This window comes from Symphalangus syndactylus, chromosome 6 (assembly GCF_028878055.3).
Source record: "Symphalangus syndactylus isolate Jambi chromosome 6, NHGRI_mSymSyn1-v2.1_pri, whole genome shotgun sequence".
NCBI classification, from domain to species: domain Eukaryota; kingdom Metazoa; phylum Chordata; class Mammalia; order Primates; family Hylobatidae; genus Symphalangus; species Symphalangus syndactylus.
Genome location: NC_072428.2, coordinates 92,942,029 through 92,954,948, shown reverse-complemented (window position 1 = coordinate 92,954,948; position 12,920 = coordinate 92,942,029). Strand labels below are relative to the sequence as shown.

Below are 12,920 nucleotides of genomic sequence, written 5' to 3'. Positions count from 1 at the left end.
TAGAATCTTGGAACTTTCTGCTCCATTCTCCATCCTTTGGGAAGGGGAGAGGGGCTGGAGATTGAGCTAATAATTGATGGTGTCTACATGACGAAGCCCCCATAAAAATCCCTGAACTACAGGGTTTAGAGTACTTCCAGGTTGGCGAACACATCCATATGCCAGGAGAGGAGTGCACTCCAACTCTGTGGGGACAGAAGTTCCTGCACTCAGGACCTCTACACCTAGCCCTATGTACCTTTTCATGTGGCTGTTCATTGGTATCCTTTATTATATAATAAGCTGGTAAACATGTTTCCCTGAATTATTTGAGTTGTCCTAGCAAATTATCAAGCCCAAGGAGGTAGTTATGGGAACCCTAATATATAGCTGGTTCATCAGAAGTCCAAGTGACAACCTGGGACTTGCGATTGGCATCTGAAATCTACTGGGATTGAGCTCTTAACCTATGGGGTCTGTGCTAACTCCAGTTAATGTCAGAATTGAATTAAATTGTAGAATATCCAGTTGGTGTCACAGAATTGGTCAGTGTGTAGAAAAACCCACACATCTGGTATCATAAGTGAAGTGTTCTGGAAGTATTGAGAGTGGTGTGACTATAGAGAAAAAAACAGTTTTTTTAATACGGCATGATTTTGTCTGTGTTTCCTCTTAGCTCTCTTCAGCCCTCCACTCTTACGACAGTCGTTTAAGCATTCTCTCTCCCACTCTATCTCTAGGTTTGTGGCAGCCGCAGGCAGGCTAAGGGAGCTCTGTTTGAATTTGTTTTTACTCTACCTACAAGTAATTTGAAGGCTGTATTGTTCTGTTAGTTCTAGTAATGATGAATGTATGGGTCCTGTGCAGTTTTATTTCTTTTCTCTTTGTATTTTCTGGTTTGGAGGGGAGGCGAAGATTCAGACTTAGATAATCGTCATTGTTCTCCAAACCCAAACATAGTTCCCTCTTATCTTTTATTAACTATAAAAGATAATTAATAAATGACTCTGAAATTATTATGAAAAAGTATCTCTAACAGAGACAGTTCGTCTGCTTTTTAAAGCCCTGAAACCAGAATGCAGTGGGTAGTATTTATAATTACACAAAAGAAGGAAGTCTGTGGTAGTGGTTCAGCCTCATCTGCTCTCTTGTCTTTTCTGCCTGGTTTGTGGCTTATATTCTTCACAAGCTCGTTTACTAATATCTTGCAGATGGCACTACTGATGAATTCTAAGGGTGTAACCTAGGTCAGCACCCTGTTGTCTGATGATCACTTAGGTATCTGACTTCGGCTTATGGAGTATAAACAGCAGTAGAGATACTAGAACCTCCACTTCTCTCATTGTCCTCTTCAGGCCCCGTCTTTTCTGAGACCCTCAATCTTGCTTTAGCTGCTTCACATTGGATTTTTAAATTTTTATTATTTTATTTTTTTTATTAAGATGGAGTCTCGCTCTGTCGCCCAGGCTGGAGTGCAGTGGTGCGATCTCGGCTCACTGCAAGCTCCGCCTCCTGGGTTCACGCCATTCTCCTGCCTCAGCCTCTCCGAGTAGCTGGGACTACAGGTGCCCGCCACCACGCCCGGCTAATTTTTTGTATTTTTAGTAGAGACGGGGTTTCACCATGGTCTCGATCTCCTGACCTCGTGATCCACCCGCCTCGGCCTCCCAAAGTGCTGGGATTACAAGCGTGAGCCACCGCGCCCAGCCCATGTCTGACTAATTTTTTGTATTTTTAGTAGAGACGGGTTTCACCACGTTGGCCAGGCTGGTCTCAGTGATCCACCCACCTTGGCCTCCTGAAGTGCTAGGATTACAGACATGAGCCACCGTACCCAGCCTTTCTTTGAAAGCTGTGGCAGGTTTTTTTGTGTTTTTTGTTTTTGTTTTTGAGATGGAGTTTTGCTCTTTTTGCCTAGTCTGGAGTGGTGTGATGTTGGCTCACTGCAACCTCTGCCTCCTGGGTTCAAGTGATTCTGCTGCTTCAGCTTCCCAAGTAACTGGGATTACAGGCATGTGCCACCATGCCCAGGTAATTTTGTATTTTTAGTAGAGACGGGGTTTCAGCATGTTGGTCAGGCTGGTCTTGAACTCCTGACCTCAGGTGATCCGCCCGTCTCAGCCTCCCAAAGTGCTGGGATTACAGGTGTGAGCCACCATGCCTGGCCTACCACTTGAAATCACATACTCCTTCTCTCCCTTAATCTTCATAACCTTTTATGATACATTCTCTTAGATTATAAACTTTTGATTTTTAAAATTTGCCCTTTGGTAACATTTATCTTGATTTACAAATAGAAAAGGAGGTAGAGGAGGAGGGATTCGGAATAAGGGACTGGGAAGGGCGGCAGCCATGTGGCACAATCATAAGCTACTTCCTAGTCGGGAGAACAACAGAGCAAGAGTCATTGCTGTTCATTTGACTTTTGGTCTGACCCAGGAATGTTCAGTAAGTTGAGTGGCTCCAGGCATAGTCTAAGTGGAAACTGAGGGTTCAGAGTTCTTGTACTCTGGACTATCTGTGCTACGGAAGTGAAACCCCTAGAATTTGTATGGAACATCTACAAGGATACTCAGGTCAGAAAGGCCCAGGAGTACCTACCTCATTCAGCAACAGTCCAGTCAAAATCTTCCTCCCCGACAATGGCTTATGACTAGCCTGTTCTAGACATTCCTCTCTGGAGTGTAAGAAGGGTTGAGTTCATGTGCTCTAACAGCAAGAACTGGATTATTCTCCAGTGACTCTCTTCTGATCTTAAATACTTACTTTGAATCACTAAACCTTCTAACTAGTTATAAATGTTGTTTGTGCAAGATTCTCATCAATCATTCTCATCAGTTGATAGACTCCACCCCCTGGTGCTAAACCAAAGTCGATTTTGGTAGCCTTTGACACATACTGACTTGTAATGCCAAAGATGGATTAGATGTGTTGGCTCCATGTAGCAACAATTTTTTTTAAAGAACTCAACATTGATTTCTATTTGTTTTCCAAGATTAAGTCATTCAGTAATTATCAAAGCATGAGATTTCAATAACTCCACCTCTTCTCTAGGGTTACAAGTTGTGTTTATGGTTTGCAACAGAAGCAAGGGAGGACTCCTTTCCAAAATGACTTTAATCATTGGCCTTTGTTGCAGCAGAAGCTCTGAAATCTCTTGTATGGGGAGGTGGAACGTCCGGACATTTGGATCTTTTGTCTCTTGACCATATTGCTTGGCAAAGTCTCTCTTCTCATCCAATACTCTAGGTTATGATTAGGAAATAATTGACGAAACTGTCTATGATAGAGATTCCAGAGGGTCTCTGGTTTAGAAGTGTTTTACAGGGTATTGGGAGAGGAAACTAAGGAATTCCTCTGGTAGAATGAAGGGTAGTGGGGATATCTGGTAGCTTGTGGAGAAAGCAACTCCCTACAAAACCTGGAATAATTAAGAGTTTTACCATGGAAATCTGTGCTGCTTGGCTATCCATGCCAAGGATAGTTTCCTAAACTTTATAATAGAACAACATACCCCTGGAGACCCAAGACACCTGGAATCAACTGGGAGTCACAGATAAACTCTTGCCAAGATACCCAGGCATTATTCTTTGTTCAAAGCCTGTGAGCAAAAGAAATAAACAGTATTCTCTGTGGCTCCTGACACTAGTGTGTTTCTAATTGTGGGGGCAGTTCAAAAGAATTAGAAATTTGCTAGACTTCAAAGGATGTGGGATTTGACAGTTTGTCAGTTTCCCATTGTCTGTAAGGTTCCAAGGGATACTGGAGTCATGGGTACTATGTTTTCTTGGCCGAAAAACAGCTGAAGCTGAGAACACCCCACACCAGTCCTGGCTTCTTGCCCACTCCCATTGGGGAAGAACCACTCTCAGACAAATGAAGCATTGCTGAACTTGCTAAATGAATGTGCACATCTGTTCTTTTCATGTTGCGCATCCACAGAACAGAACTAAAAGAGAATGTGTTAAAAGGAAGATAATCCATAGGAGCCCTCTCCCACTCTTTAAGCTGCCCCTGGAACATTAGTTTATTCTTTGTAAGATGAAACTTGCCAAAAGTTAAAAAAAAAAAACAACTGTCAGATTGTCTGAAGGCAAAAATAAAAAAACAGGGAAAATAAACATCAGAATGTTTGCTTCTTTTGTTTTTTAAACCTATGTTTAGGTTTTTGATGTTTTTGATCCCTCTTCTATGTGACACAACTAGGCTTTGCTCACTGTGCCTTGCCTGACATAAACCAAGGGCCTGTGGCATGTCTCACAGGAGCTATGATTTCTCCATGTTATAATTTGTAATAACCCTCCCTATCAATTCCAGTTAAATTTTGTTCATTATATTTCCTCATCCTAAAGCCCTTATCACATACATCACAGATAGGATCGTTCCAGGATCTCTCTGGTTCACAGACAAAAGCCAGGGTCCATGTCTTCCAAGTGCTTTTGGAATAACATTTTCTTTTAATCTTCTAATAGGCCTATGAGATAGGTAGACAGTTATTTTCTTTCTCCTCTTATATATGAAGAAACTTGAGGTTACATGACTTGTTCCTGGTTCATATAGATACAATTTCAGATTCCAGGCTCTCTTTTTTTCCACTAGACTGGTAGCCTCCCTTGATTAGATCACCTCTTATTCTATTATGTCTGCAAATGGGAGGTGAAAGCAGTACTGATAATAGTTCGTGAACTCTTTATTTCTTAGAGATCCTTAAATGCAAGAGGTCATAGGATGGTGTGACTGTCCTTACAGTAAACATTATGAGTTGTCATTTTCTTGGGAAAGACTAAGAACAAAAAGTGAGGTGGCTGGCTATGCAAATAGACACCCATCAACTCTTTCAGGCTGATTATTTTAGCTTAAGGAATTCCCCTGCCTTTCTTGCCCCACAGAGGACCCTGGACTTGTGCCAGGTAATTGGGCCACTAGGCACCCCTTTTTGAAATAAACTTAGAGAAATGGAAAAAGTGTGGGTTATGCCACAGGCAACAAGAAAAATATCTGATTGCCGTTTGGGTAATTCAATCCTGGTTCATTTTTATTTTGGAGAGAAAATCTAAAACTGAAGCTGTTCTAAAATTTTTCTCAACAAATTCTAGTTACCAAATACAATTCAAAGATATTTTGTTTTGGTCTTTTCCTGGTCATCTTTCCTTTTGCTTTTCCCAATATACATTCTCTTTCACTGCTTACACTTTCTGTTCTTTAATTTCTTCCAATTTGCCTTCTTTTTATGCATCTGTCACATTTTATATGTTAAAAATAATTCCTTTATTTTTACAAAATGCTCAGGATCTATGCAGCCAGTAAGCCGTCAAGATTTACTGGCAACCAAAGGTGTGCTGTTGGGTAGGCGTCTCCAGAGAAAGCATGTACTCCAGCAAATGAACAACACAATTTTTTTGGTGTGACAAGAAAATATTAAAAGTTCTAGAAATGTCAGATTTATTTTTTATCTATTTTATATGTTTAAATATATAATATATATTTGAATAGTTTTATGCCTATATAATTTACAAAGTACATTAATATACATTTACTGAAAGTGTATGCTCAAAATATTTTTACTATGCCAGGCACAGTGGCTCACACGTGTAATCCCAGCACTTTGGGAGGCTGAGGCGGGTGGATCCCTGAGGTCAGGAGTTCAAGACCAGCCTGCCAACATGGTGAAACCCCGTCTCTACTTAAAAATACAAAAATTAGCTGGGCGTCGTGGCAGACACCTGTAATCCCAGCTAGAGGCTGAGGCACGAGAATCTCTTGAACCTGGGAGGTGGAGGTTGCAATGAGCCGAGATCATGCCACTGTGAAGGGGGCCAGCCCCTCCACACCTGTGGGTATTTCTCGTCAGGTGGGATGAGAGACTGAGAAAAGAAATAAGACACAGGGACAAAGTATAGAGAAAGAACAGTGGGCCCAGGGGACCGGCGCTCAGCATATGGAGGACCTGCACCGGCACCGGTCTCTGAGTTCCCTCATTATATATTGATTACCATTTTCACTATCTCAGCAAGAGGAATGCGGTAGTAGAGCAGGGTGATAGTGGGGAGAAGTTCAGCAAGAAAACGTGAGCAAAGGAATCTGTATCACAATTAAGTTCAAGGGTAGGTACTATACCTGGATGTGCACGTAAGCCAGATTTTTGCTTCTCTCCACCCAAACATCTCAGTGGAGTTAAGAATAACAAAGCAGCATTGCTGCCAACATGTCTCGCCTCCCGCCATAGGGCAGTTTTTCTCCTGTCTCAGAATTGAACAAATATACAATCAGGTTTTATACCGAGACATGCTGTTCCCAGGGGCAGGCAGGAGACAGAGGACTTCTTATCTCAACTGCAAGAGGCCTTCCTCTTTTACTAATCCTCCTCAGCACAGACCCTTCATGGGTGTCGGGCTGGGGGATGGTCAGGTCTTTGCCATCCCACGAGGCCATATTTCAGACTATCACATGAGGAGAAACCTTGGACAATACCCGGCTTTCCAGGGCAGAGGTCCCTGCGGCTTTCCGCAGTGCATTGTGCCCCTGGTTTATTGAGACTGCAGAATGGTGATGACTTTTACCAAGCATACTGCCTGTAAACATTTTGTTAACAAGGCACGTCCTGCACAACCCTAGATCCCTTAAACCTTGATTCCATACAACACATGTTTCTGTGAGCTCAAGGTTGGGGCTAAAGTTACAGATTAATAGCATCTCAGGGCAAAGCAATTGTTCAGGGTACAGGTCAAAATGGAGTCTCTCATGTCTTCCCTTTCTCCATAGACACAGTAACAGTCTGATCTCTCTGTTTCCTACACCTCTGCACTCCAGCCTGGGTGACAGAGTGACAATCTGTCTCAAAAAAAAAAAATTTTTTTTTTTACTATGGTGTTCATGATTTAAAAAGTTTGGCAATCAGAGCCACAGAGAAGCAGTGCATACAAATAATAATACTAGCTACTATCTACTGACTGCTAACTATGTGCAAGTTACTGTTCAACTGCTTTATTCATATTAACTCATTTAATCTCCCCAACAACTCTATGAAGTAGGTGCTACTCCTCATATTATGCTACTCCTGTGTTATTCCCACGCCACTGATGAGAATATTGAGGGGTAAGAGAGGTTGAGTAACTTATCTAGAGACACAAAACATCTCATGGAAGGATTTGAACTCAAGCCAGCGGGCCCCCAGACTGTTCTCTTAACCAACTCTTTATGCTGCCTCTGGCAGTTACTGAACTGAGTGAGAAGAAGGACTGGGCTTAGTATTCTGAGGGCCATCTGTGGAAGCTCATTCTCCTCACTCCTGTGCTGAGAAGCGTTCTTCATTCATTTTGGATACTCTCTCATCTTGAATTAATTCTGTATGCCAGATGTTGGCAAAGATAAATTAGACATGGATTCTACCCTCAAGAAGCTACAGTCAATGCAGAAGATAAGACACATATATGAATAACTATAATACAAGTAGAAAGTAAGAAAGTTGCCTGGGCATAAGGGGCTCATGCCTGTAATCCCAACGTTTTGGGAAGCCAAGGAGGAAGGATTGCTTGATGCCAGGAGTTCGAGATTAACCTGGGCAACATAGCGAGACCCTGTCTCTATAAAAATTAAAAAATGAGCCAGGCATGGTAGCATGCACATATGTGGAAGGCTGAGGTAGAAGGATCATTCAAGCCCAGGAATTTGAGGCTACAGTGAGCTATGATCATGCTGCTATGCTCCAGCCTGGGCAACAGAGCAGGACTCTGTCAAAAAAGAAAGAAAAGCTTATAAGAATTTGAAAGCACATCTCTTCCACAGAGAAGAATTGGGGAAGACTGTAGAATAAATCACATTTGAGCTGGTTTGAAGCCAAACTTTATCCCTCAAATCACCATCTAATTTTGTAACAAATTTCATCATGAAAGTGTCTTTGGAAATATTTGTTTTGGTCCTTGGCCTTATCCCCCTTTCCCTTTCAGAGTTCTCTCCATGTTTTAAAACAGTGAGCTCCTCTGAGGCTGGGCCTGCGCTAAGCCTTGCTCAGCCTGGTTTCCCTGGCAGGGAGGATGGGAATGCAAGAGTGGCATCTCCAGAAGGGGCAGCTTCAGGCTCTGCAGAATTTAGCTGTGGTGCCAGGCCATGACCAGTCCAACTTGCTCTGATGCCCAGTGGGAACAAGGCCATTGTTGGTGGAGTGTAGCTCTGCATCTCATGGGATATGCGATGTAGATATTTTGGGCCTCAAATATGAGGCCCAAGAAACTGAAGTTTTTGTGTTTAGTTGATATCTTAAAATTGTGGAAGTTGCATTTTAGCCTTTGGGGCAGCCAAAAATGTCTTCATTATAGAAAATGGTTCTTGACAGCACATTTTTTCCAGAATTACCAACGAGGAAAAACTCCCCAACTTTGCAGTAGAATTAACTGGGGCCTAATGAGGCAAATAGTCAAGAGATGGTGTTATGAGTATGCAACACGAAGTGAGCTTTTCTAAGGCTAGAAGCTGCCACCTGTCGAAGTGGTTTAAATCAGGATTTTGGCAGAAGCACATTATTGTGACAGTCAATAAATGTGAGTGAAATTCAGTCTCCTCTACGTACCCTATTTAGGAATGTAGTCATTAAGCCCCTACACTGTGACTCAGCTCAGAAGACACAAGAAGGAATGATCTAACTCGCTAAGAGATATGGAAGTTTTCTTCCAGATTGTTAACCCACAACAAAATTGGCTAATACATGGGAGAGGAGCCAAACTTGATAATGTTTGCATTTATCTCTGTCTTTACTGTAAAAGATTTTGACTTGGAAGAAATTCAGTGTTGCATTTTCCAAGAAAAGAAAATCAGCAGCATCGATAGAAGTATGATTCTGCAGCACTGGAGTGAGAAGTGTATACTGTAATCTTATCTGTAGGGGGGAAATGGAATTTCATGAGTGATTATGTTGAAACATGCTTGCAGATTTAAGTACTTAATATGACTTATATGTGTTTAAAGGAAAACACGAATAATAAGAGAGGAAAAGTTCTGACTTTAGTTTGCCAATCTGCCACTGATTTAGCATAAAGCCTTAGACCAATTTTTGTGCCTCAGATTTTCCATGGATGAGAATGGTAGCAAGAATGTATCATAGACCTTGTAATCATTTTTAAGTTAGTTTTAAATTTAAAACCTCTGAGAACATTTGGCTTTAAAGAATATTAGAGCTTTTAAAAAGGCATAAGGCAGAATTGATTCGAGCAGTCCAAGACATTGGCAGATGCTACTGAAGAGGGTTTTCAGACACGAAGAGCCTTGAATCTCCCTTTAAAGCTTATTTCATCTTTCAATAAATTATTCTTATAGTTTAAATATTCTTTCTTGCTTTAATTTTTCTCTGGTTCCTCTAACTCTGTCCATTCTTTCTAACAATGTTAATGTCTCTAACAAGGGAAAAACAATGTCACCTTACTCCTTGCAACATAAAAATTCTTGTGTTATTAAAAGAGACTTCTTAATTTTCTTGAAGACATAAAGGATCAGTGAACCAACTAGTATTTACCAAGCACTTACTGTGTTCTAATATGATGTTTGGGAAAGGGATATGAAAGCTAGCAGATTTCCAGGCAGTACAAGGGGCTTATTGCATTCTTATTGAATCTCCAAACTGAGATTCAAGGCCACTGATACCGATAATTCAAAGGTAGATTCCTTTCTGTACCTCCTTGGGTGTGCCCCACTATGCTTGATTATCTCCAGTGACAGGTTCCAAGCTATCTCCTGACAAGCTGCCCCTTCTAATTTTTGCCATCACGTAGTTGCTAGACAAGACAGATTTTCATGCAATACAGGAATAAGTCAAATACCCTAAGTGCTGAATCAGTTGAAAAAGACAAGTTCTGCATGAGATCAAAGAATGAATCACTGTTGGCTGTTGTGGTCAGGAAAAGATGATGACTTAGGGTTAAATAACCAATATCTTTCAGTTTTTCTCAAAGTACAATACATTTGTGCATCTTTATTATTATTGGTGTCATGTGCAAATCCTGATACTAGTCAACATTTATTCTTTTTAATGGCTTAAAATTTTTAACTGACAAATAAAAATTGTATATATTTATGAAGTACAACATGCTGTTTTGATACACACACACACACACATTGTGGAATGGTTAAATCAAGCTAATTAACATTCATCACCTTACATACTTATGATACTTTTATGGTGAGAACATTTAAAATCCATTAGCAAATTTCAAGTATACATTGTTACTAACTATAGTCATAATATACAATAGATCTCTTGAACTTTCTCCTCCTAACTGAAAAAAAAATTGAATGTTTCACAAATCTGTGTCATCCTTGTTCAGGGGCCAGGCTAATCTCTGTATTTTTCTAATTTTAGTATCTGTGCTGCTGAAGTAAGCACTAGTTAACTTTTATGGGGTGCTTACTATGTGCCAAGCACTAGCCAGTGTGCATACTGCCTCTCAACTAACACAGTATATAAAATCTTAGAGATAGCTAGAGAATCTATTTTGTGCTAAGAGCCACATCACGTATATATATATAATTTCATATAATCTACACAACCACTCTTTGATATGGGTGTTATTATCACCATTTTGCCCAAGGAGACACGGGCTCTCAGAAGTTCACTAACCCACAGTAGCAGAGCCAGGCTTCTCACCCCACTGTGTGTGATGCCACAGTCCTAGTTTTAACTGTTAGGCTACACTGCCTTTCCTGGAAATCTTCCCTATTCTATTAACTTGCTAAAGAAAATAGCTGGCTAACTAGTTCTTTCCAAACTTCCTTAGGGCTAAAACAAGAGAAAATTGGCATAAGCAGTGGAAGAGAGGCCCACTGGCGGTTTTACCTCTAAAGTCATTCTGATGCCCATGTGCTGACCCTTCTCTCATTCCTGAGAGGAAAATAACATGTAGTCCAGTGGACATCCATTTTTATATATAAATAAGAAGTATCTTTAGTAACTCATTAGGGTTACTAAAATCTAGTACTTACAACTAAAATTAATGGTAAACTATCATTTACTGAGGTCTCTAACTTTGTATTCTAAGAGGAGCTGCTTCATAATGAGGCAGAATTCTTAGAGTGATTGAGCACATGTAGATAATTATAGTAATTCTCACATTTTGGGGGAGGAAATTTCCTCCTTTTCTTTTTCTTTTCTTCTTTCTTTCTTTCTTTCTTTCTTTCTTTCTTTCTTTCTTTCTTTCTTGTCATGGTTTCCAATTTCTACTCCTATTGCTTCTTAAATATATTTTTATAATTACAGTTAGGTTTACTTTTGTGGATTGTTTTGTTCTTGTATAACTGCTGAGTTGTAAACTTTTAAGTGTTATTTCCTCATGGATTCTTATCATTGAGTTATTTTTTAACTGAAAAGTAGGAATGAAAATTAAGAAGTATTGATATAAAGGGAATGATTTCCAGGCCTTTTTCTAGTCGTAGATATTTCAGGTAAACATTTCAGCATCTCAAAACAATGCTAGAGAGTAGATATTATTTTCCCTAAGTTAAAAAAGAGGAGCTGGGCACATCATGCCTATAATCCCAGCACTTTGGGAGGCCAAGGAGGGTGGATCACTTGAGGTCAGGAGTTCAAGACTAGCCTGGGCAACCTAGAGAAACCCCATCTCTACTAAAAAAAAAAAAAAAAAAAAAAAATTCGCCAGGCATGGTGGTGCATGCCTGTAGTCCCAATAGGCACAAGAGGCACAAGAATCACTTGAACCTGGCAGACAGAGGTTGCAGTGAGCTGAGATCGCACCATTGCACTACAGCGTGGGCAACAGAGCAAGACTCTCAAAAAAAAAGGAAACTGAGGCTCAGAAATATAGTAACTTGCTAAGATTTCAGAGGTAATAAATTGTAGAAATGAAAGTAAAACTCGGGTCTGTCTGATTCCAAAGAATCCATTCTTTCCATTACATTCCATTGTCAATCTTGGAGTGTCTGCCATATAATCTTACCCTCAGATTTCTTTTCTTCTACTCATTACTGACCATATGAGTCAAATTTCATTAGACCTAACTTCAAGAAAACCAAATTTTGTTAGCAGGTATTTGAATATCACTAAGCTGTTAAGTTGCTTTGTGAATATCTTTTGCTATAAAGAGATGTTGGATGTAACATGGGTTTTTTAAATTATTTTTTGGGGGCATCAAGGTCTAACATCTGTATTTCAGGTACTGAAATGTACATTTAATAAGCTGCTATAAGTAAGACAGCTCTAGATGACTAAAGAAAAGAAAAAATTTGACCTTGGAATTTCTTGCAGGCATTCTGCAAAAGCTCACTGATCTTGGAACATTTGGATGTCTCTTATTGCTCCCAGCTGTCAGATATGATTATCAAAGCACTGGCCATTTACTGCATTAACCTCACATCTCTCAGCATTGCTGGCTGTCCAAAGGTATGTGCAGGAGTCAGGGCTCAAACACATCCAATTTAAGCACTGCCAAGGGACAAGGCAGGACAGCGATCAGGGCTGGACTCAGAATGTGTTTTCTTTGCCATGGTTGAGGTATTCATTGGATTTTTTTCTTCTATCCTCAAATTGGAAATAGCTTATGATTCCACTGGTGTCAAAGTAGAGTTTTCCAAAAGTTAAAAACATAATTCTCATACAAATATAAACATGTATCAAAGATTTCTTTAATTCACTAATGAGAGAACCAAAAAAATGACAAAGCCAGTGTGTAGAGCATTTGAATGAACTTAGTATTTATAGGAACTGATGAAAGAATGTTGCATTAAGAGTGTTAGGTTAGATCTAAAAGTGTTTTACAAGTTATTAAATCCATAACCTTGGGGTTACAGTTTCTACCAGATACAAATAATTTGCATCTTTCCTGGACAAAAATATAACAACATATAACTTCATTGAGCTAGGGCCTTAGTGGACAGTAAATAGTATGTCAAACAAAGGCATGATTTCCTATAGAATTCTCCAGGTAGGCCTGTTAACAGTG

General features: G+C 40.1%; 2 protein-coding genes and 1 non-coding gene across 15 annotated transcripts in view; 1 reads left to right on the top strand and 2 right to left on the bottom strand.

The window, feature by feature from the left end:
- Window positions 1–12,920, top strand: part of FBXL13 (F-box and leucine rich repeat protein 13) — a 304,098-nt gene that overhangs the window by 246,933 nt on the left and 44,245 nt on the right. For all 13 annotated transcript variants that reach the window (XR_008658536.2, XR_008658544.2, XR_008658541.2 and 10 more), the window contains one exon: window positions 12,227–12,361. Coding sequence is in view for 1 of the 13 variants with exons in the window: in XM_055283477.2 (XP_055139452.1) it covers window positions 12,227–12,361 (135 nt within the window). In the remaining 12 variants the exon portion in view is untranslated. The remainder of the gene's footprint in view (window positions 1–12,226; window positions 12,362–12,920) is intronic.
- Window positions 6,392–12,920, bottom strand: part of FAM185A (family with sequence similarity 185 member A) — an 89,852-nt gene continuing 83,323 nt past the window's right edge. The window contains exon 9 of the mRNA XM_055283481.2: window positions 6,392–8,851. Within this exon, the coding sequence (XP_055139456.1) occupies window positions 8,654–8,851 (198 nt within the window). The 3' untranslated portion in view covers window positions 6,392–8,653. The remainder of the gene's footprint in view (window positions 8,852–12,920) is intronic.
- LOC129485515 (U6 spliceosomal RNA) lies at window positions 10,250–10,351 on the bottom strand. The gene has a single exon (XR_008658667.1). It is a non-coding gene; the product is annotated as a U6 spliceosomal RNA (small nuclear RNA).